Source organism: Carettochelys insculpta, chromosome 4 (genome assembly GCF_033958435.1).
Source record: "Carettochelys insculpta isolate YL-2023 chromosome 4, ASM3395843v1, whole genome shotgun sequence".
Classification (NCBI taxonomy): Eukaryota; Metazoa; Chordata; order Testudines; family Carettochelyidae; genus Carettochelys; species Carettochelys insculpta.
In genome coordinates this window covers 112,938,264-112,962,723 of record NC_134140.1, presented here as the reverse complement: position 1 = coordinate 112,962,723, position 24,460 = coordinate 112,938,264, and the positions used below count along the sequence as shown (strand labels likewise).

General features: G+C 43.8%; 1 protein-coding gene across 2 annotated transcripts in view; it reads left to right on the top strand.

Annotated features, from left to right (window-relative positions):
* BANK1 (B cell scaffold protein with ankyrin repeats 1) overlaps window positions 1–24,460 on the top strand; it is a 296,463-nt gene that overhangs the window by 87,968 nt on the left and 184,035 nt on the right. For both annotated transcript variants that reach the window (XM_074991991.1, XM_074991992.1), the window contains 3 exons: window positions 563–705; window positions 6,365–6,482; window positions 22,833–23,029. In XM_074991991.1, the coding sequence (XP_074848092.1) occupies window positions 563–705; window positions 6,365–6,482; window positions 22,833–23,029 (458 nt within the window). The remainder of the gene's footprint in view (window positions 1–562; window positions 706–6,364; window positions 6,483–22,832; window positions 23,030–24,460) is intronic.

Below are 24,460 nucleotides of genomic sequence, written 5' to 3'. Positions count from 1 at the left end.
ATAAAGAGGGCTCATGCTGCATACACAGAGCAAGTTGTTCTAAAGTAGCAGACTGTACAAATACCTCCTTCCCCAGCTTTCAGTAGGTAAACAACTGGAATGGAAGTAATTAAACTGTAATTTCTACAAAATCCAATTTTGAGAGCCTTGCCTGCAATTAAGAAAAATGTTGCAAAAGATGAATAGCAAATCTGTAACTTGTAATAAATGACTGAACCTTTGTTTAATTTGTAGGCAGAAGGAAGCTGATTATAGCGCGTCAATCCATCAAAGGGAAGGTTGAAATGTGAAGCATGCTGTTTTCATCCTGCTTCTAATTTGAAACAATACATAGCTATAATTTATAAGAATGTACATTATATGCATTTTGTTACATTTTTGTGTTAAACTAGAGGACTTCAGTTAAAAATCACTCATTGAAACATCTATGAAATGAAAATCTTATTTATTGCCTTTTATGTGGTGATTTTCATATTTCTCTATTCTTTTACTTACTCCCAGAGACCTCCAGTCTGGCATTATAAAATGTTTTCAGCTGCAGTTTTTGTTTGTGTTTCATAAGATTTTCCTGCTGGCCCTGTAAATGTAAATGTCTACTGTGGGGGAGTCATTAAGGCTGTGACACAGATTGAATACTACACAGCAGTGGAGGAGATTGAACGCATATTTAAAGAAGTAGCTGATCCAATAGCTTTTGCTTGTCAGGTAAGTTCACTTCTCCATTAAGTTAATAAAAAGGCATAAAAGTGCCAGTATATGAAAACAAAATGTGTACTGTGCTATAAAGGCTGTTTTGATTGAATAATAACAAGCAGAGGATCAGCAAGAGACTGGGATGAAGCCAGGCTGTGAGATATCTGGTTGTAAACAAATCAGACAAGTGAAACAAATTATCTCTATTGAACTATTATAGTTTATTTGTTATCTATTATTTATTGTTTACACGATGATGTAAATTTGAACAATTCTTTACAGTCATAGACTACTGCCCTTGCCTCAAAGATGAAAATAATAACTTCTGTCAATTGCAAAAAGAAAAACTGCTGAGTCTGTTCTGAAACCAAAGGAAGATATCCTAAATCACTCAGTGTTTGGGTGTTGGGGTGGGAGAACAATAAAGGGATTTGGACCCCATTGTATTCAGTCAGCAGTAAATAAGATTTCTTTGGGCAAGCATTCAAAACTGAATGCATACTGTGTATGGAAAGTATTAACTTGTTCTGCATATACAGATTGTATATCACGATTCAGTTATAACCCTGGTTGCCATGCAGATTGTTGCATGAGTATAGAAGAATTCAGGCTCTGAAGCTGGACTTCCTACTCCACACAGCAGACTGCAGTATAAAGCTTCTGCAGCATGAAGTCTCTTTTACCATTAACACGTATAAAACAACACGAAAAGAAAGCAGTCTTTAGAATGGACAGCACTGAAATATCGCTTGTCCAAGAGCTGGTAATATGAGCATATTTGACATGTCTATATTGTAATTACATAGAAAGAACAACAAAAATCTTTGTATTATGTAGACAAGTCTCATTTTCCTGTGACGAATATGCCTTATCTACCACCTAGGGCATAACACTCATAACAAAAGGATTAATAAAAAATGATGTATTCTCTTTTTAGCACACTGGCAGATTCCTTCCAAGTACAATTCACCTTTGTTCTTGGAAAAGAAAAGAAGTGAAAATAAAGTGTAGCTTGTACTGTCTGTGTGCCTCCTGAAGTCTTTCCGATGTACAGCTTGGACCTCTCTAGTCTGGCACCCTCAGGATCTGACCAGTGCCGAATGAGAGAATTTGCCAGACTATGGGAGGTCAATATTGTCTAGCAGCATTACCAACACTTCCACTGCTTGGTGGCTCTCAGAAGACATTTAAGGTGTATTACAGCTAAATAAGAGCACAGAACACCAAGAGCCAGGACTAGTGGCTGTAAGCAGACTTTATGGGACCACAGGAAACTTGGCCACGCCCATGATAAGTGGGGTCGTCTGACTGACTAAAATCATGGAGGATTACAGGTGTTGTCCAGTGAGTCTCTGCTGAAACAGAGAGGTTCAACCTGTATATTATTATTAAGTCTCTAGGCTAAAAGTCATCTAAAATTACCTTGATCTGGATTTAACAACATTTTCTGTTAAAAGGAGAGGGTATGAGACTGAGTTTTTAAAAAATATAGTGAACTAGCAATACCATATCTGTCTTAAATGTCTATAGATATTAGATTGGCCCCCTCACCTGAACAATGCGGCTAAAATTCAGTAAGATGTATACAATTTTAAATAATATTCAGGTACAGATTGCAAAATTTTCCCATCCAGAACAGTATGTACACCAGAAAATACAGCACCAGTATTTTGAATGCCAAGGGATATGTTAATGATCTCCTAACCTTTTACTCACCTGAATAGTAAGTAGGAATATAAATATATAGCTAGTTGAGATCTGGATATTTAGTTTTATTTTCTCCAAGTTAATGTTGGAAAGTCCCTGACAGGAGAGTTTTTTATAATCAATTCAGTGGCCCTATCCACACAGCATCATCGCTATTCTGTGGGGAAGTGTTTTGTGTTGGTAGTTTTAATGATGAACACCAACCCATACAGCAATGTGACTGCACTATCTATGCTATTTCCCACAATTTTCAAATTTCTCTAGTATCTTACTGTAGCAAAGTAACAGCTCTCTTATACTTAAGTTTAAGATGAGCTTTCTCTGTAAAGCTTGACACAAAGTTTTGACATGCTTAATGAGAGTGTGGGTACTTTTAGTAGTCTAACTTTTGGGGACATTAGAACAATGAGGTCCTGAGATAAAGCCCAAAGAAAATAAAAACATTCAGCAATTCTAACAACCTTTTTGCTCACCTATAAAGATCAATCCAGGTTTTAGATTATTAGAGCCGGGTCTTTATGCTCAATAGAGCACATGGCAGCAACAAGCCCTTTGTGGAAAATCAAGTTAAGACATTATTTGAAAAAGATTTTGCTTCTGTGGTTAGTCTTCCAGCAAGCTGCATGTGTTTATTCTTACTCCTAACATATTTCACTGAGCATGTGCAAACAAAGGCATTAATGGGATTATTAGCCTGCAGAGATTCATGCTAGTCGGTTAGATCAAGGAAAAAAGTAGAGGTTCTTTGAATTTAAGTCATCCCCACCCCCAAGTGTCAGTTTGAGCACTAGCAGGGGTAGAAATCTGGAGGAGGGTGGGAAGCTTATTACTGAAAAAAAAATAGCAGGGCTTTTAAAAAATTGTTTGTAAAGTGACTGCTTGCTGGCAGGGAAGAGATATTTTAGGGGTGGAGGAGTGGGGAAAATAAGAAAGAGAGGGACTGGAACCTCCCCCTTGGGGAGAGGGATAGCTCAGTGGTTATTGGCGTTATAAACCTAGGGCTGTAAGTTCAGCCCTGGAGGGGCCCCTTCAAGGGTCTGGGGTTAGTTAGATTATTTCAAAAAAAAGAAAAAAGATCTGTCCATGATGGTGATAGGTCCCACTGTGAGTGCAGGGGGCTGGACTTCATGGCTTCTCAAGGTCCCTTCCAATTCTACAACATATGTATATATACACCTCCATGTTTCAACATACATGTGCGTGCCTTTGATAATACGGATGGGAGTACTCAGAGGTGGATCTCCTCATATTACAATCATAGTTCTTCCAAGCTGTTTGAACTTATTCCTGCACCATTCAATAAAGCTACATCTAACTCAAGGAATACCACAGGAATATGGGCAAACTCTTGCCAGCTCAGGGTTACGTGAATATTTGCTATAATGCTGTATTTTCTGGATTTCAAAAGTTTGATTTTGCTGATCTTGACATTCTGGAAGGGCACAAGCTATTACGGGTGACCCTAGCTCTGTGTTAAAGGTGTGGCAGCAAGATACATTGTAAAGACTCAGTTAATGGAACGTCATCTATTCTAAACAAACCTTCCAAAGAGCTTCACATAAGGAAAACCAAACCACAGTTTAGGATGACGATTAGAATTCCCGTCAAGTAGCAGGAATAGCAGTAACTTTTATTTAACCAGTATAATTAACACCTTTGAGACTAATATTTTATCTACAAAAAGTATCCTGGGGCAACAGCAGTTTATGTAATAGAGTAATAATCAGACAGAACATAAAACAAAATTAAAGTCAAATACAAATGCTTACAGCAATTATTGATCAATGAAACAGCAGTCTGTGATTTCAAAGAGAAGTTCAAGTTTCTTGTGAATGTTTGCAATCTGAGGCTTATTAAAGTCTCTTAAGGAATACAAAGTAGTCCTGTAAGACATACCAAGGATGTCATATTTGTATAATATATTTTATGAGATTGTATGCTCTGTTTCTGACCTTTTAAAATATTTTACATGATTTGAATTAATGTCCATTTAAAAAAAATAGGGTGAGAATACTCAAGTTCATTTTTTTTACTCTTGACCAAATCAGGGCATAGTCTCCAGAGATGATAGGTTTGAGTAATACTGTACCACTAAATCCAATTATGTATTTCTTTTGACTGCAGTCAAAACCCAAATTGTGGTTCAGAATTAGAGATGATCAGAATTTTAACCCAAGTTTTTAATAGACTTCAGGAACAAACTAATGAAATGTTTAAAGCAAAATTTAAACCAAAGTTCTGCAAACATATTACAGTAATGTACAACTAACATTATACACATTCAGGTTGGCACACGCCTGTTAAATGACTTCAGTATCACTTAATGTCTCTTTCCAATGTTCACTGTTATGCTAATATGTCTGGCAAGCTGAAAGACGTTTTTATTTTAAGATAATAGATCCACTCTGGAGGAAGACTCTCACCTGCCTGCTGTGGGAGCCTACAGGGTCAGAATAGGGATAGGAAGAGGTGAGAGGTTGAGCACTAAGATCCAGGGAAGGCATTGCCTCCTGTTGCCTTTTATACCAGCAACCTATGTGGGAAAGTGTATCAGCATGGACTTTACAGAGGGTTGTGGAAGCAGCCTTGTTACATAATCATCTTGCTAGCCTGCATTGAATCCTGTATTGCCACATCTTCACAGCTACTTTTAGCCATACTAGCTAGGTTGAAGCTAGTGTGGGCATGCCAGATGGTGCTGCAGTCACATCTCCAACTGAAGGGTAGATGTATCCTGATAAATGTATGCAGTGATAGCTGATGTGTAAATTGTCTCAGAGGGGTAGCAGTGTTAGTCTGTAGCTTCACAAGTAACAAGGAATCCTGTAGCACCTTAGAGACCAACACATTTATTAGGTCATGAGCTTTCGTGGATAAGAAGTGAGTCATACTCATCAAAGCTCATGACCTAATAAATTTGTTAGTCTCTAAAGTGCTACACATCTGATGTGTAAATGTCGCCTTCAAAACCTTTGTTATGTTTAACATTATGTAATACGCTATAAGCCTCTGTGTGAAACTCCTCTCTCAAAAATCATTGTCAGACAATAATAAGGGCACGCTCTTCTCTGGAGTTTGGTTGAATGGTAAGAACGTGCAAGAAACTTTTGTGCAACCCGCTCCAATAGCATGCTGCAACTTCTCTGCAGTTAAGAGTACTCTCTTTGGCACCTCAGAGGTGTCAGGGAGGAAATACAGCTATGAGCCCTTCCATTCCAGCTGCTTTCCTAGCCCACAGTAGTAGTAGCTGCAGGGTGGACAGCAGACCTTACAGTGCCCATTAGGTGCCAGGATGCCATGCAGCATAGTTGTTTCTTCAGCTCGTTTGAGTGTAGTGCAGTGATTGGGACATAAGCTTGGAGCATTACAACCTAACTTGGATCCTGATAAGATTCAGTGCATTGTGAGTGTCTTCTGTAGCTAAAAAGTATGCCAAATTGATTTGCCATAAGACCACTAATGCTTTCCACACAGAGGCTCAGATATGTGTACCTGCTTTACACTGTGCCACTAGTAAAAAGTGGACCTAAAAGTGGTATAAGCAGCCTGCTCAGAGAGGAATGCCTGTTTGGTTTAGAGCCAGGCTAATTACTTTCGTACCACCCTCCTCACTTGAATCAGGTGAGGTAGCACACTCTCTTGTGATCCTCAACTGCAGTAGTGGCTTCTTGTCTCTATTTGCAGCTGGTATACATTAGAGTGACCCTCACAATGCTCTAAATTAGGCCAAGGTCCTGGTCCAGTGCACTGCTGAGCCAAGAATAGGGCAACACAAAGGTTTCTTAAAGACCCTCCCCAGTCCTTCTGAGTTTAGTGACAGCTAAGGCTTGGGGCCAAAATGTCCACTTTTCCTTAATTTAGTCAGATTATATCAGTTTCCTTCTTTTCTGTGGTCTTTCAAAAATAAACTAACTTTAATGAGACTGAGCTTATGTTTATTTTGTTTCTCTTATCTTCTAAACAGGCTTCTAAATTTTCTTCTGTGGAGAAGCTTGACAATACTTTGACCTTCTTGCTGAAAAGCAAGGTGTCTGCATATGAATTCAGTGCTTTCCCAAACGAAGGGCACCATCAACAAGCTAGTGAGTTCATTCTCTTATGCATTTATTCAAACACTACTATTGTAGCAATTGCTTATTAGAGACAAATATTGGATGTATCTATTGTCACTCTTAGTGAAATGCCTACATTAAGAGCATCAATAGCCAGGAAAATTTTAAATTAGCTTATGAATCTCTTATCATGTTGTTGACACATGCATTATGTAAAGAATTGGGCCTATTACCTGTGTTTGACCACAGCTGCGAGTTGAATTTCAAGCTGTGGGTTCTGTATATGTAATTGATAAGCCAGGGAATAGGAGAGAGACACCAATATAGAGGAGACAAGAGAGAGAGAGAGAGAGTGAGAGTGAGAGAGAGAAACTAGATCTATCTGCACCAAGGTTTAACAATTATTGTCCTACTATCCAAATGTTCCTAATTATTGTTGGGATATAATAGTTGAAAATGCAAGAAAATAATAAGAGGATGTGTTTAAATCTTAAAACTGTATTATGTAGCTATACTCAGTTGTAGGAAAATTAGGTTTAATAGTTTCTATTACTTTATATGGCAGAAATGTAGTTCATAGAAAAGCTTCCCAATTGGCCATAAAATAGAAATATAGACTCTATCTAATTGTTTCTTTGAGATATAAACACAAACTACTATTTGAAGCTCAAAATCAAAGTCTTGGTTGAATTCATTTAGGCATTTTATGTTCCGGACACATTTAACAGTCTATTGTGAAAAACTGATGGCCTTTCCTCATTTTAGCTTCGAAAGTGTCATTGTGGGCATTTGCAGGATGTATGTCAATCCTGAGTTTCCCCAGGAGCCTTGATGCAAAGCTAGAACCCCCAAAAAATACAGTTATTTTTCCCTTTTAATATAGCTGTCAGGTTTTATGGGGTAAGAGTTTGAAGCATCAAAATTATCCATAAGAAAGAAGTGTTTATTTGAATTAGTTCTTTTCTTGTTGTTTGGCTAGAAGTATTAAGGTTTTAGGAGAAGATACCTTTATTACCTCCAAATGCAATATTACAACTATTGCCATTGGGATTTGTCATGTTCACTTGTATTTTCCATAACCGCAGTCTCCATTACTCTGTTTCTGTTCATTCACGGTACATAGAGCTGAAATTCACCTCTCACCACTAAATTTCCTCTTAGGTTCTCAAAATAAAGCTTAAGTGGGATTTAGGTGCTGTGTCCTATTCGTCAGTATTGTGCTTTCCCTCTGGAAGGTTTATGCTCCCAACCTCTCCCTATTACACCAGTGAATAAGAGTTTTGTCCAAGAAAAGACTCAAGGTTTTGGCTCAGTGCAGTGTGGATCTACAGGATACAATAGAGAAGGTCCTTTTCCTTATCAGTGTACAGGAGTTCATGTAAAAGTTTAGTCCTGAATCCCTCTGGGATTTTGATCTTTCTGCTCCTTCAGTATCCCAGTCAGTCTCATATCCATTGGTTTAGCCTTTTTATCAAGACTTGCTCCAAAGTCAATGCAAAGAAGCCTCCATGGAGTTTGATTCAAACCTTTAGTTCCCAGGGTTTTGAATACAGACACTATTGCTTTTTAATTCCCTTTATTGTGGGAGTGATATTAATTAAAGAAAGAGGCTTTTATCTCTAGGTTACCAGATCAGGATTTTATGGTGTCTCTACACATGCAAATAAATTTGAAATTTCCAGCCCTCTTTTGTAAGAATACGAGGAGGGTCTACTCATGTAATGCATTCTTTTGAAAGACAATCTGGGGAACGTGGTACAGATTTTGAATTCCTACCATGATCCCGTATTAGGAAGAGCATCCCCTTTCAAAATCCTCTTTTGAAAGAAGACACATGGAGACGCTCCACGGCCTGCTCTTTTGAAAGATGAGTCCACCATGGCACTGGCCAGCTGTAGCACAGAAACATCCTGGCCTGCAGTAGTGGGGCTCTGTGATCTCAGCATCCAGATGATTTGAAAGCTGTATGGATGCAGAAACCCCACGGCAGGAAGCTAAGAGCTTGCTAGCAGCACAGCCACAAGCTGAGAGAAGCACACCCTCTCACCCACTCCAAAACTGAAAAAACCACAATGGCAAGCAGCGGCCTGCTGCAGGAGCCCCAGCCCCCCTGCTCAGAGCCCTCACAGGGCTCCCAGGAGCTGGCACCAGAGGAAAGGGAAGAAAAGGGCTCTTTCCTGACAGAACCAGAACTGAGAGACATCCTGGGAGGAGGAAGTTCTCCAGAAGATAGGGGTGAAGCAGCACAATGTTGCAGCCTTCACCTGCCTCATCCATGGCATCAGCACCAGGGAACGTCCTGAGCGTACTCCGGACCACGTTTGGACTAAGGCAAGGGAGCTCTGGCAGAGCTACGCCCAGGCCCAGGATGAAACCAGATGCTCAGGGGCAGGTCCCTCCACCTCCTTCTACTACTGGGAGTTCTGGTCTATCCTGGGGCCCCAGGACAGGTGCCAACCACCTGCCACCCTGGATACATCTGGGATCAAGCCACAGCCGGACGCACAGGAGGAGCCAAGAGCAGCGAGCCAGGAGCCAGACCCGCTGTGCAGTGGTCGAGCGACAAGGTGGACCTCATCATCAACATGCCCTCCCAGTCATCCAGCCAGGTGACCAGGAGCTGGGTATCTCTAGACTTCAGCAAGGGACACTCTGGTAAGTCCCCAGCGGGGTACACACCCTGGCTAACAGGGCAGAGGGCGACACAGCGACCAGTGGGCAATGCATATACCTAGTGGTCCTGCAGTGGACACATCCCATTTGGCCATGGCCACCGGCTCTCCATGACACCCACTGGCAACAGCCAGCAAATGCTCCCGTGGACAGTGCCTTGGTCTGCATGTGTGGAGGGAGGTAGGTGGGACTGGCCTGCACCAGGAGACTGTCCCACATGAGCAGGGAACCTCTATGCATTGTTGGTACCACATGGCCACCATGCCCTTGGATGGGGGCTGTTTGCCCCCAAAGGCACGGCCCTGAGGGCTGTGATCAGGGACTGAAACACCATCCTTCTCTCCTTTCAGCTGTGCCATCCGAGAGCTGGGAGACTCTCATGCCCTCCGTAGTCCTGGAGAGCCCCCAGGAGGCACCAGAGAGGGACCAGGCACCCACCTCAGCACCACCACATCAGGCCCATGGCTGGAGACCTCATTGGCAGTCAGGGGAGGACACTGCCAGCCTCTACCAGGCCAAGGTGACAGAGTGACACCTTTGGCTGGAGGAGGCCAACATGGCCTGGCGGAGGGTGGCCTGGGACCAGATACAGTCCAACCTTATTAGCATCCTGCTGAGGGACCAAGTGGCCAATGTTGCCCGCCTCCTGGACCCTTGTGCCGCCCCCCTCGCCGAACTCCCTAATGTCCCCACGCTGCTGAGCCCAGCCCCACCGAAGTCCTCCCACAGCCCTACCTGCCCATGGTTCTCACACCATCTCAGCTCTGCTGTGGGCCCTGAATCTGGGCAGACAGGGGATCCTGGGGCTGACGGGGCTCTTGGTCGTCAACCCCTGCCCCTCCTCCAGGTTCAGTTCCCTTCCACCCCTGCTTCAGGTTCAGGTCCCTCCCAACCCCCCAATATGCATGGTTCCCTCACATCATTGTACACTGTTTTTGAGTTAGTTGTTTAATAGATCAAAAATAGTAGTGCAAAGTAAAAGTTTTATTTTACAAAGGTCCCTGTGTCCCATGTTATTGGTTGCGGGGGGGATGTGTGGATGTGGTGGTGGCGGTATGTGTGGGGAAGGGTGGCTGTGACTGGGGGGGTCAGTGGGGTCTGTGAGCTATTCTCTGATGCAGACCCCATCACGGTTAGCCTGGTAACTGAGGGCAGTGGCCAGCTGCTCATAGCTGGGGCTGGACTCGTCCACGCTCCCCTGGATGAAGGAGTTCCCCTTGCCCTCCACAATGTTGTGGAGGGTGCAGCAGGTGCTCGCCACCTGTGGCACATTCTGCATCCCGACCTCCAGGCGCGAGAGGAGGCACTGCCACCACCTCTTCAGGCACCCAAAGGCTCACTCAGCCACATTGTGAGCCTGGTTGAGATGGGTATTGACGGACTCCTGTGTGGGTTTGAGGTGGCCCATATAAGGCCGCATGAGCCCTGGCTGCAGGGTGTAGGCAGTGTCCACCACCATTCAGAGTGGCATGGTGACATCACTGACCGGGACCTCCTGCTGGGGGATGTGGGTCCTGGCCTCCATACGCCGGCACAGGCTGTAATTCCAGAACACAAGTGCATTGCATGTCCGGCCCGCCCAACCCAGGTACACATACATGAACCAGCCTTTGGGATCCAGCAGGGGCCTGGATGACTACAGAGTGGTAGCCCTTTCTGTTGATGTAGTGGCCAGCCGTGTGTGCTGGGGCACAGGTGGGAATGTGTGTCCCATTCAGGGCACCAAAGCAGTTTGGGAAACCAAGTGCTGTGACTCCCCTGACATCTGCATTCAGGTCCCCAGTGCGGATGGCTCTGTGGAGAAGCATCGTGTTGATCATGTGGGTGACCTGCATGGGATGGGGGACATGCACTCTCATGAGGGCGTGATGGGCAGTTCCCTGCCCTGGTCCCCCCCGCCACCTCCCGGCCAGCATTCCCTGCACCCCTTATCCCCTCCGTGCCATGAGCCCCTGCATCTCCTGCCCCCTCCCTGCCCCCTACGAGCCTCCTGCCACCAAGGGTTCCCGTGGCAGGGCTGTGACCCAGGGCCTAGCTTACCTCCATGAAGATGGCCCCGACAGTGGCCTTGCTCACCCCAAACTGATGCCCCACAGACCAGTAGCTGCCCGGGGTAGCCAGCTTCCATACCGTGATCGCGGCATGCTTCTCGATGGGGAGAGCAGGCTGCATGCTGGTGTTCTGGTGCCTCCAATGCAGGGGCAAGCTGGTGGCAGAGCTGCTGGAAGGAAGATCTGCCTGTTCATGTGGAAGTTCCACAGCCATCTGGCATTGTCCCACTGCCCCAGCACCAGCCGCTCCCACCAGTCTGAGCTGCTGGGGTGGCTCCAGAGATGCCGGGGCACCTGTTGGGGGGGTTGCTATCATGATACAAGCTGGGGGGCTCCATGGCCTGGGGGGGCCGCAGCTCAGCCACCTGAGGAGGTGGGGAGCAGCCGCAACAACTTCACAGCATCTGTATCACAGTGTCCAGGAAGTCAGCATCTAAAGCCAGGAGCAGGCGCTCAGACTCCATTATACTGTGTGCTGGGTTCTGCATTGCTTGCGGCAACTCAGCAGGCCTCAGTTTGTGCAGGCCGGGAGTGTTTGGTAGGGGCATTTTAAGAAAGTGGCCCCCTGTGGGCCCTGGAAGGCCGTGGCGGCCATGCGACCCCGTCCGTGGTGCCTCTAGCTCCGTTCTTTTGAAAGAGTGACCAGAGCTGTGTGGACACTCCCTTTTGAAAGAACGTTGAGGTCTTTGGAAAGGGCGGACTGAACCTTTGATCTGCTTTTTGTGTGTAGCTGCGCGCTTTCAAAAGGCTAGAATTCAATTGTTATCATTTGAACTGTAGCCTTTCGAAAGAGAGCTCTTGTGTAGATACAGGGTTAGTGCCCAAAAATTATTTCCATTCCGTAGTTGTCCATAGCCTAATGTGGACACACCAGAGCAGTTCCCCTTGGCTCTGCGGCTGTTAAATGTTTCAGAAATGTTCCCTGTTCCTAACTTTAGTATGACAAATTTGCAAATTGAAGAACGGTTATTTTCCTTCTAAGGGTTTTGTGTGTTCAGATAATTACAGTACTTTGCTAGCATATGCAACATAAAACCTCTTTTGTCCCTCATTTTAATGAGTTAAATACAATACAGTAGAAGAGTTCCTTACAGTAGAACATCTCTAATTTGAGCTAATAGGAAACCACTGCAAATTACTGAATGTTTTGGACCAGCAATTAAGTGAACAATTACAATTTTTAAAAAAGGAATCCAAGAAGCAAAGTATATTTTATGATGCATTATCCTTATTCATTTATTTTGACAGGTGACGATTTAGTTTTGTATGATACTTCACAGTATAGCATATTTTATAATGATAAGGATTCTTATCAGACAAGCTCTCACTGTTGCACCCTGTTAAATCTCTGGGAAGGGAGAGTGCAAACTGTGTACATCATTGTGAAATGCAGATATGTATCTACTGTAGAGCATGTGATGTAGAGATATATAGATACATTTTTATAAAAAATCTAGCTAAAATAGCTTATGCAATGCAAGACAAAATCTCTAGAACATTTTACCTAGCCTGTTAATCTACATTATCTGTATTGTTATGATATACCATGAATGACGTAGTTGCAGATAGTCCTGTTCCCTTTTGTTTCATGAGCATTTGATCACTGCAAAAATTCTATTTGTAGCATAATTTCTAGTGGTCTAAACAGAATCCTTAATTTCAAGAAAAGACTTTATTTGAGGTGGGAACAAGCCGGTCTTTGCTACTCAGACATGGGAATGCCATTTAAATGAAAGATGTGCGTAACTGAATGTACTAGGTACTGATTGTAGCCGTACAACATGACAATCTTTTGTAACATCAACCAGCTCAGGGAGTCAACGCAGACCTCTTACCAGCATTCCTGTTTTATCACACCTTGACAAAAAGTAGAGCTAAAATTCATGCCAACAATAAAGTAGCTGGAGTTCCTTATAAACAGATTCTTCCCTTCTGTACTGATCCATATGCCATGAGAAATTAGGGAAGGGGAAATGTGGAAAAAGCCTGCTAGCACTTCCACACTTCAGACTACGTGGAGATTTGGATTTAAAGTATGGATAAAATCCTGTAATTCACACTTTCAAAATTGAATTTACTTGCTTTAAGAAAATAATTCTTCAGTTTTTCTCTTTTTAAAAAATGTTAAATGAAAGACTTGATAAGCGTGACAGAAATTAGCATTTTTTTAAATTATCCTGGAGAGTGTAAGTTTTGAGGGGGAGAGGGGGCTGTCTAGCTAAAACACCCACAATCTTATAAACTTCTTGGTTCATATACACACATATTTTCATAACATGTCACATATTAATAAACATTAAACACAACCTCCTCTTATTCATTATTATCTAATGTAGATCCACAAAGAGAGAAGCTGATGGAGTTGCCAGACACGCCAACTCCATCAGTTCTCTCAGATTGGCCAGCTTGCCTTCCTGACTCCACAGCTATGTTCTGTGAATTTCCAATGTCGTAGGATGGACAGAAAGTGGGGCTGTGACCGGAAGTGGGGAAGGATGAAGTTATGTGAGTGGGCTCTGCAGGGAGCACGTGGTGAAGGGAAGAGGCAGAGTGAAGAGGAACAATATTCCAACAACGTCCTTATAATTTGTTGGGAGGAAACATGCATTCTTATGAATCATAGGAAGTTTGTCAGAGTGCAGCTCCTCCATGATCCAGCATCCCAAGTTAACTCCTTTCCCATCTCAGCCTCCCACTCTCTGCAATCTCCGCTAAGGTGTGAAAGGTAAACTCAGCCAGAGCTTCTCAAAGCTGAAGAATTAAGATGTGTGAGTGCTTTGTACCATGCTGAACTGTGTGTGTTCAAATAAATGCTGCCTAGGGGTTTAGTTTCTCTTTGCTGACACAGAAGATGTAGGTTTACAAGGTCAAGAGGAGTAATTATCTGAAATCATAATGTTGGGTTCTGGAAAAGGAATACTTCCTATTCAGTAAGTGATAACAGCAGGAAAACAGGCACTCTTATGCGCATTCTAAAACGTGTTAGTTTTGCATTGATAAGCAAAAAACAGATATAAAGAGCGTCTTTTGAGTGGTAAACCTGGCCACATGGCTCACAAAGGTTCCAGATGCTTGGTTATTTTCTTTTTTTGAAAGCTCAAGAGCATGGAACACTGTACAAAAATGTGCATTAAATGTACATGTAGTTATCAAAGTTGCCAACACACCCCATATTTGTGCGTACAAATGGCACCGAATAGCTGACAAGAGTGCACAACCAAGTTGTGCGTGTCTGGGGTTAACACGACTGCCGCCTCCTGTCAGGGGCAGAAGCCTAACTCTTGCTTCCCCTGACAGGAGTGGTTTCCCAGTCCCCTGAGTGGCTGCCCCTGGTTCCCTGGCTCCCCTCCACTAGCTGGAGCCAGGAAACTGACCAAGGCTGCTGCCCTAGTCGGTTTCCTGGCTCTGCAAGGGGAGGAGAGCCAGGAGCCAGGCTGCTGCCTGATTCCCAGCTCCCTGCCGCTTGCAGGACTCAGGAAACTGCCCACTCATTGGGTCTATGCCCCACCAAAGGGGGGAATCTAGCCTAGCAGGTTCAGAGCCACGAGTCCTGAGTTCAATCCATTCCCCTGCCCACTGCAGTCTAGCGGAAGGAAGCTCTTGGCTTCTGTTCCCTGCCCCAAAGATGGGGTGGGAGGTTAGAGCAGTGGGTTGGGATCCAGGAATTTCACGTTCACCTTGGTGTTAGGGCAGACTTCTCACTCACACTGAAGTCCATGCAGCTCCACCTTCACTGCTAAATATAAAGCAGGTGCAGATATGCAATCCCATCTTCAACTGTGGTGTAATTATAACCTGTATGTCATCAATGTAAAAGAATCCTAATGAACTTACATCATCAATATTACATGGCTGATATATAAAATATACCAAACCTTCCAAAGGTAGACTAACCTGATTTACTGTAGGCAGCTTACAATATCTCTCTTTATTCTGCAGTCTATGAATATTTTTATAGAAGAAAACTCTAATAATCACAAGGAAATAATGCCTTTAACATTGGTAATGAGACACTTCCCAGCACCTTACAGTCATTATTTCATCATTAATGTAAAACAGTCAATAATAATCCAGTTCCAAATTGAATATGATAGATGGGTTATTCATCCTCAATGGAAATGTAAAAATTATTACAGTGTCTTTGTTAATGTTATGTTAATTGTTACAAATTTCATATATTAGTAACAAACAAGAAGCCTTTGGAGAATGGGTTTTTACCATGTAAGGCCTGATACATGCTCACTGGTACAAGTTGGCTTCTCAAATTGTCTGGCGTAGTGCAACATTTTTGGATCATATTGTCCTTTTACTTAACATACTGCATAAAAATGTAATACCTGTAAAAGCTAGATTTAGTCCATTGACTACTGGGAGATAAGAGACACTTTTTGTATAGGTCCCTTCACACACTTTTTCATTCCAACTATTAGAATTGCAGCAGACAAACTAGTTGGCTCAAAAGAGTAACTATTGGTTGTGAGTCACGTAGCGCAGTGTCTCTCTGTCTGGCATGGAAGAGGTCTGGGGGAAACCAGCCTACTTTGGAATTTTAGTACTTCAAATGGCTTATTTACAGAGTAGAGCTTAGGGTGGCCCAGGGCTTCTTTAAGCAAAGCACAAAAAAAATCCATTTTTTAAACTCCCACTAGATCACTGGCTCTTCATATGGTCACCAGCCACCTTGTTTTATCTACTCTCAGCCCAGCTATGCTAGGAATCAAAGCTCCCTCCCTCCAAGAGACATAAACACAAGATTTCTTCTTGATCTAGCAGAAGCATTTTTCCCTCACTGTACACAGCCTTTCTGTAGCTTACTTCTTCATTCCTCCTCTCCTCTCTTCTTCATTGGAAGAAGTTTTTAAAGGTTACAAGGGGCCCTTAGTTAGCCCCAGGTATAGGGTGACCTTCTGTCGCATATTAGGTGGGACGACCTCGTATATGGGATGCCAAAAAGGCATCCCTACTTATTTTTATAAAGGGACTCATCATCCTGCATTTGGGGTGTTGTCCTCCTGCTGACCTGGCAGGAGTCAATTCCCCGAGCCTCAAGGAAGCAGGGAAGCATGGGCAGCTGCCGCTTCCCTGGGGGAGTGCCGGCAGCTGTGGTTTCCCCAGGGCTTGGGGAATGCTGGGGACTGCCTCTTCCCTGGGGCTCCCAGGGAGCGCTGGCTGCTGCGGCTTCCCCGGGGGCTCCCGGGTAGGGCTGGTGGCTACCTCCTCCTTCCCAGCTCCCCAGGGCTTGGTGGAGCAAGGATGAGCTGCCTCTCCCCTGCATAGCTCCCTGTCCCCTATTTGGGACAGGGCAATATGGTCGCCCTACCCAGATATCCCTAATTAATGTGAGGTAACCTATTTTAGTTCACAGGAAAAAGGGCTTTAACTAATCTAAGACCGATATGCTTGCCTTCAACCACATTTCCAAAACTCTTTGACCTTCATAGATGTTTCTGTTATATTCTTGGTTGTCCCTTGTAAATATTCAAGTTTCTGGACCTTGTGGATTCTCCGTAGTCATGCGCACGCACAAGGGTGTCCATAAGCTTTGGGTGGGCTTACATCTACCCGCTTCTCAAAACCCAGCAGGACCACACTTGCAGAACTCTTAGGTCTGAATTTTCATCACAGTTGAGTCACCTGCAATGTCACGTGGTATCAATAGTCCATAATCATAACTACATGAAAAAATTGAGGATACTATATTATTATTAAGTTTGTTCAGACTGAAACTAAAAATCCAAGAGCTATAGAAGTTAAAATATTTAAAATACTGTACCCATTTTAAAGATGTTTACACGAAATGTATATTTGTAAATTCTCTGAAATTAATTAATTACTTATGCTTTCTAATTGTGATGATGTCCTATATTCTTCATATATGACAAAGAGATTGAAGGTCCTGCTTTAAGTACAAAATTAACTTAGGAGTCTCAATCAGTGCTTCCATAAAATACTGAACTGTCACAGTTTGCATATATAATAGCATTCTGTTATACTTGTGTGGCTAGTGTTGTAACAACTGTGACAAAAATATCCAAGCTCATGCGCTTAGATTCCCTCACTTCCCTTTGAGACACCCTTTATGATGCAGTTTGTCATTTCCTACCATCTCAAGCAGCATGTGAGAGTGGAATTTATGAGATGATTGAATTAAAACCTGTTTTGCATTCATGGCCAGTTATAGCTGGTTTAATTTGAAGTCATGGCTTTTCTCTTTAGAGCATGTCATTAACATGTTATAAAAGTGTTTTGCATAAAATATTTAAGTATGCTTACAAAACAGGTTGCAAATTACAATTTTTTATATAATCTCTAGTATTATCCTTTAACTGTTTTTCAACTTTCATGTTACTGCTTAGTACCTCCATAGACATAAAGTTTAATACAGGCAACTGAAGGGAAAAACTCTTTTTGAGAGGCTTTTGGAAAATCAGCAGGTTTTTTTAGACATATTACTTGTAAAAGAATCCCATGTAATGTGCAGAATTAGACCTAACTGCTGTTTTGGTCTAGTTTTCAGATGCATATATTATGTTGGTGGTGTGACATCTCCTGATGGTGTGTATGTTTTCCCCAGGACTTTTTTCTGCTGAATGTGGAAATACAGAGAAATAGCTAACCCCATTATGGGCTATGCTAACTTTTCTGGAGGAAAAACATTTCTAGTTATTTTAATATAGATTCCAGACTATGGCATTTAAATAAAAAGGCTCAGAGTGACAGAGGAAACCTATCATGCCTCACAGAGATCCATAGATATTTTTGTTGCTGGAGTTATTATTTTAAAATGAAAATTACTGTAATTTCTGAATGGACTTTTACTGGGAAGACTCAAAGAAATATGCAATAATCCCCGCAAGATACGCAAGGGTTGCATGGAACACAACCCTCGCTTACCCAAAATTCATGTAAATTGGGAGCTTGGGTGGTGGGTTGAGGTGTGGGAGGAGGGCAGGGGGTTAAGGCTGGGGTGGGTTAGGGCTGCAAGGGAGGGGCAGGGGGTTGAGTTGAGCCAGGTCTGTGGGGTTTGGAGCTGGGTCTGCGAGGGTTGGGGCTGGGGTTGGAACCAGGTCTGCAGGAGTTGGGCCTGGGGTGCATGGGGCTTGTAGCCATGTCCACAGAGGTTGGGGCTGGGCCACAGGGGGTTGGGGCTGGGGCGCATGATGGAGGCTGGAGCTGGGGAGCACGGCAGTGGCTGGAGCCCACCTGCCATGGCATTCAGGGGAAGAGCTGGCTGCTGCCAGTTCTGTTCCCTTTTGATAGGGGGATCTCCTCCCCGCCTCCCCACCACATCTCAGTGGCTACATGGGGCTGGAGCTTCTGGGGTCCCCCTCCAATTGTGCTAATGTGAGATATGCACATGTCAAATGTGCGTATCTCAAGGGTTTACTGTATACATACGAATCGGGGGTCAGTCATGTAAGAGCAGGGTTGCGTACTCTAGATTAGTGTGCTCTGAGGCTTTACTGTAATAAAAACACAGCAACTATATGGACAAACACAGAAAAACTTATATTTTGTTATGAAGTGCACATTTTTGAACCTGTGTGCCTATAAATATGTTCAAGGTTTCTGAATCAGTTTATTTATGTATTTATTATTGAATTATTTATATTTATTTATTATTTATTGAATTATATTAAGTAACTTGACTTTTGAAAGGCGATGAGCACTTAACACCTCATTATATTCAGATGGATTTGTGCCTGCTGCTTAAGAAAAAATGAAGCGTCTTACATTCAAGTGCTCAATTTTAAGCATTAGCCTTGAAGTGTTTTTGCGAGAGGTTGGTCTTGCTCTTTCTGTTTCTCTCACTCACACATACCCACACCAACACCTACACCCATTGTTCTGGTTGCTAATAATAAGTTTTGAAGTAGTCAATTAATTTCACTCTATTTACCTCACTTATCCTCCAAGGGAAGGGATACCCACCCTGTGAGTTTTGACCCAAACATGAGTCACCATTAGATTTGGTAAGGGTCATTGGCTGGGCAGCTCTGAGCCACATGTGGCTCTTAAAGAAGCCATTTGTAGCTCCTGATGTTGCCTCCTGACTCCTCCTCTGGCTCCATGTCCTGTCCTGCTTTGCTGAAGTGGAATTCAATTTAATTGGCTTAATAGCCAGCAGGAGGGATCCCACCCTTAAACCAATTAAAATGAGTTCCATTTCAGCGTGGCAGGGAAGGGAGTAGGAGGGCTGGGGGGAGCCAGGCAGAGAAGGAGGTGGCAGCAAGGCAAAGGAGCTGCAGGGGTCAGCAGCAGAAGTGCGGAACTCCTGTGTGAGGTAGGTGGTGGGGAGGGGGGCTGAGAGGTGTTTAAGCCAGGGGATGTGGGGTGGAAGGGACTGAGGGCTGGCCATGGCTCCATGCCTCAGTTGGCTCCCAGCCATGGGGCTGCAAGTGTTTTCCGAACCCCCTGGCTGGGGATCCTGCTGCTGGAGCTGCCTGCCAACACTCTGTGCCCCAGCCGGCTCCCAGCTGTGGGGCTCCGAGGGTTCCCCTGGCCCCACAGTCAGGAATCCTGCGGCTGGTGATGCTGGCCAGGGCTCTGTGTCTCAGCCGGCTCCCAGCTGCAGGGGTTCCCCCAGCCTCCCCATCTCGGAATGCCACAGCTGGCACTGCCAGCCAGGGCTTGGAGGCCCAGCTGGCACCCTGCCACAGGGCTGCCAGGGTCCCTGCCTAGGTTTTTGGAAACCTTAATGTGGGACAGGCAGCCCTGGCTGGGGATCCAGTGGGTAGGCCTTCCTGTCCCACATACATTTTCCAAAAATCTGGCAACCCTGGGGATGGGGAGGTGGAGGACGATTGTCTAAGAGAGGTTTAAGCTGGAGGATGGGGTGGGGGGGGCACTTTTGGGGCTGTGTGGAGTTCAAGCAGGGGGGCATTTTGGGGCTGAGAGTGGTTTAAGCTGAGGAGTGGGAGCATTGCATTTTTCTCAGGGGAGACACTCCTTCCCCATGCCCTGTTTTGAGTTGCCTTAGGTCACAAAGTCTTCCTGAATTGTCAAAATGGGTCCCCATCTCGAAAAGGTTGGTGTTTTCGTTATGAGGGTTAGCCATCAGCCTGAGAGTAAAAGGGTTAACCTCCTTAGCCAGGTGGGGTTTTCCTATAGGAATGTAGGTAAAAATTAAATTTAGGCTCCTCCCTCTTGTTGGCTACGTCTACACGTGAAGCCTACATCGAAATAGCCTATTTCGATGTAGCAACATCGAAATAGGCTATTTCGATGAATAACGTCTACACGTCCTCCAGGGCTGGCAATGTCGATGTTCAACTTCGATGTTGCGCGGCACCACATCGAAATAGGCGTTGCGAGGGAACGTCTACACGCCAAAGTAGCACACATCGAAATAAGGGTGCCAGGCACAGCTGCAGACAGGGTCACAGGGCAGACTCAACAGCAAGCCGCTCCCTTAAAGGGCCCCTCCCAGACACAGTTGCACTAAACAACACAAGATACACAGAGCCTACAACTGGTTGCAGACCCTGTGCCTGCAGCATGGATCCCCAGCTGCCGCAGCAGCAGCCAGAAGCCCTGGGCTACGGGCTGCTGCCCACGGTGACCATAGAGCCCCGCAGAGGCTAGAGAGAGAGCATCTCTCAACCCCCCAGCTGATGGCCGCCATGGAGGACCCGGCAATTTCGACGTTGCAGGACGCGGATCGTCTACACGGTCCCTACTTCAACGTTGAACGTCGAAGTAGGGCGCTATTCCGATCCCCTCATGAGGTTAGCGACTTCGACGTCTCGCCGCCTAACGTCGAAGTTAACTTTGAAATAGCGCCCGACGCGTGTAGCCACAACAGGCGCTATTTCGAAGTTAGTGCCGCTACTTCGAAGTAGCGTGCACATGTAGACACAGCTGTTCTCTGTCTCTTCTTCTTCTGCTTTCCAGCCATGAGGGGGAGAGAGAGAAAATATCTCCCTCCAAGAACAGGCCCTCCAATCTTCTGTAAGTAGGATAAAGTTTAAATAAATCCATTAGGCTTTATTGTTTTATGGTTTGGGAAGTGGGATCTGATGTCTTTGCACTTTTTAAAAACGTTGTTTTACTCTTCTTGTACTAAGTTCTACGCTCATTGTGAAAACTCACCATGTGTTTTACTTTGTGACTCTTCCATCTAGGCATAAGGCTTGCAACACAAATATTGTTGTAATAATAAAAGTTCTTTCTTTTTCTTTGTGTTAACCCAGTATTGGTTAATGTTTGTGTCCTGGTTTTTACTTTTGGGGCTGAAATTTCCCAAGTAGTCTCTCCCTGGTTTCCTTATTATTACTTGGGTGGTGGCAGCGAATTTTATCCCCAAAATCTAAGGTTTTTAGGATTTTTGGGGGAAAGTTTATACCAAAACCTGGTAAATAAGGTTTTGGAGGTACTTTTTTCTGGCCCCCACTTCTACATTTATCTTGCTAGAGTGGGGAAGGAGCCATGACAGTTGGGAACTGGACAAAAGAGAAATACAGAAGACCATCCAAATTAATTTCCCCCTATTTCAGGATGATAGCTGAAATTCTGTTCCCCCCCAAATGTAGAGTTGTTATTAAAATAAAAAAAAAAAGTGGGCGTCTGATTTTCAGTAGGTTGCAAGGCACAATTTGTATAGGACAGGGGTCTGCAACCTGTGGATGCGTAGCCACATGCGGCTCTTTAAAGACTTCTTTGTGGCTCCTGGCATTAAAATTGCTAAGTAAAAAAAAATCCCTCCTAATTATTTTCAATAATCAGTGAACGTCTAAAAGCCCAACAATGAACAAATCATATCTAAATAGCAAATGATATGTGATCGCCAAACTTTGGATAACTCCCACTTTAATGTGCACAGTGCATTGTGAGGTATGATACTGTATCTGTGTTTTGATCATGTCGCAAATAATTTCTTCATTTTGGAAAGGAAAAGAAAGCTTGTGGCATTTCTGCTGTGAAGGGAACACACATTTTAAGAAAGAAAACTGGAATTAATTATGCCAATTTTACTTCATGTTTAAAGTGGGTTTGGGAGTGAAAATCAGGAAGATAATGGTAGAAACACACATGTAGACTGTGAGGAAACAGAATATGTAAAAAGTTTGTGAACATGCTGCAATAAACAAATATCACATTACAAATCATTGTGTGTGTGCACTGTTCTTAAAAGTGAGGTTACAAAAAGTATGGTTTGACTTTATTTATTAAAGACCAGCTCATATTTACATGTATTGTGGCTCTTGCATTACTGATTTTTACCAAATTTGAAAAAATTCCCCTTCTTTCTCTTTTGGTTGCCAACCCCTGGTATAGGAGTATACCCCTCTAGAAATGTCTTGTTGAGGTCAGCTAAAAAGGATAAAAATCACTCTAGAGATTTTTTAGTAATATATACTTATGGGGACATATGCCTGTGTAGAATTTTCTTTCCTTGGGGAGATGTCCAGCTCCCATTATTTCATTAGGAAGGTTAAGAGGCAGTATTTCTGAATGACCATACTGACAACTACCTAGCTTATAACACTTTTAGTTACAAAAATTCACTCTGTAAGGACCGATTTTGCAAGAACAGCTTTGTTACACTGCCTATTGCTGTTATCAAAACATGGAAGTTTCAATAAGGTGAGGGGAAATATTCTATATATATAAACCAGGGACTTTTATAATATCCTTTTCTTATATCAATATACAGATTCCTATCTGGAAGAGCTTCCTACGCTTCTTCACTGTGCCGCTAAATTTGGATTAACGAACCTTGCTAATCTTCTACTCCAGTCCCCGGAGGCAAGTCAGGCTTGTAGAATAACCAACAAACATGGAGAGAACCCAGCACATATTGCTGAAAAGCATGGGCACAAGGAACTCCAACAAATCATCCAAAAACTGTCAGTAAGTTTCACAATGTACATTGAATGTATAAAACCAACTGCTTGGCTGTACCATTATAGGATAAAATACTGATACGACATGGTCAAAGCCTGGCAGACTGTTGTCCTTCTGTTTAAAAACTTTACGTGCTGGATTCTGGGTGTTCCAGGATGGATGCATATCAGGTGGAATAGGATGCAGGAACCCTTCTCTTTTTGTTTGTGCACTGGCCTAATGAATGGCCAGAATGTCGGTGCTTTCAAATCCTGGGTGTAGTAGTAGGGGAGTTACAGGTAAGATAGCACACTGAGTTGTCCATATGGTATGCTTAGGACCATGCTACCTGTACAGCCACAATCAGGGATCAGAATTATGGTGAACTTGTACTAGTTCTCTAAATTGAAAATAAGGAGACATAAAAACTGCTTCCACATTCTCCTCTTCGTGTCTGAAGAAGCATTCTCTCTGTCCTAACTTTCCACAGGGAGAAGTTCCTTTGGCCACTCTCTGCTCTGACTTTGAGTATAGATCTGAATATAAAAGCCATTTCAGAGCCAGAAACAAATGAACAGGGCCTGATTCTACCTCTACTACTCACATTAAGCAACTCTTTATTCTGCCTGCTGTGCAATGGAATGTCTTGTCAATAAGGCACTACTTCCCAAGAACAGAAATGACAGAAGTGTAGCTGTCTGTTGGCGTTACACTAGAAAGGGTTAATAAGCTGCTGTGGGCTGAGTCAGTCCTGTTTCCTATACTTACAATAGTTGCTATCACTTATAGTGCTATGGCTTTACTGCTGTTGCTATTTGCTAGATAAAAGCTAGCTCAGGTATGTCTACATGTGCTGTATTCATACCCCTGACTGCAATGCAGGCGTATCCTAAAACACTGAGGGACAACCTAGAGTAGCGAGTAGGCTGTCTGAGTGGCCCTCTCTTCATCCCAAAGGGTGCAAGATTGTTGTAACCTTGCTAGCTGTGCTCATGTACCTAGAATTTTCAGTGTGCTCATTGAACCATAGCAGCTGTTCGACTGGATACAGAAGGCGTGCACGGCTCTCACAATGTTGTGCACAATCAGTACCTAACTTCACATGGCCTTGCTTTAAGTGCATGCCACTTTTGTAATACTAGTAGGAGAAAAAAAAACCTACGGGGGTGAAAATCAGCAGAATCTGGCAACCCTCGGCATGACGTGGATAAACAAAATGTCTCGTGCTCCATCCATGCATAGAATTCCATTGAGCCACAGGATGCCCACAACTGCTCTAAAAGATGTAAAACAGCCTGTGAGTAGGCATGGGGATGTACTACAAAAAGGCTACGTCTACACGTGCCCCAAACTTCGAAATGGCCATGCAAATGGCCATTTCGAAGTTTACTAATGAAGCGCTGAAATGCATATTCAGCGCTTCATCAGCATGCGGGCGGCAGCGGCGCTTCGAAATTG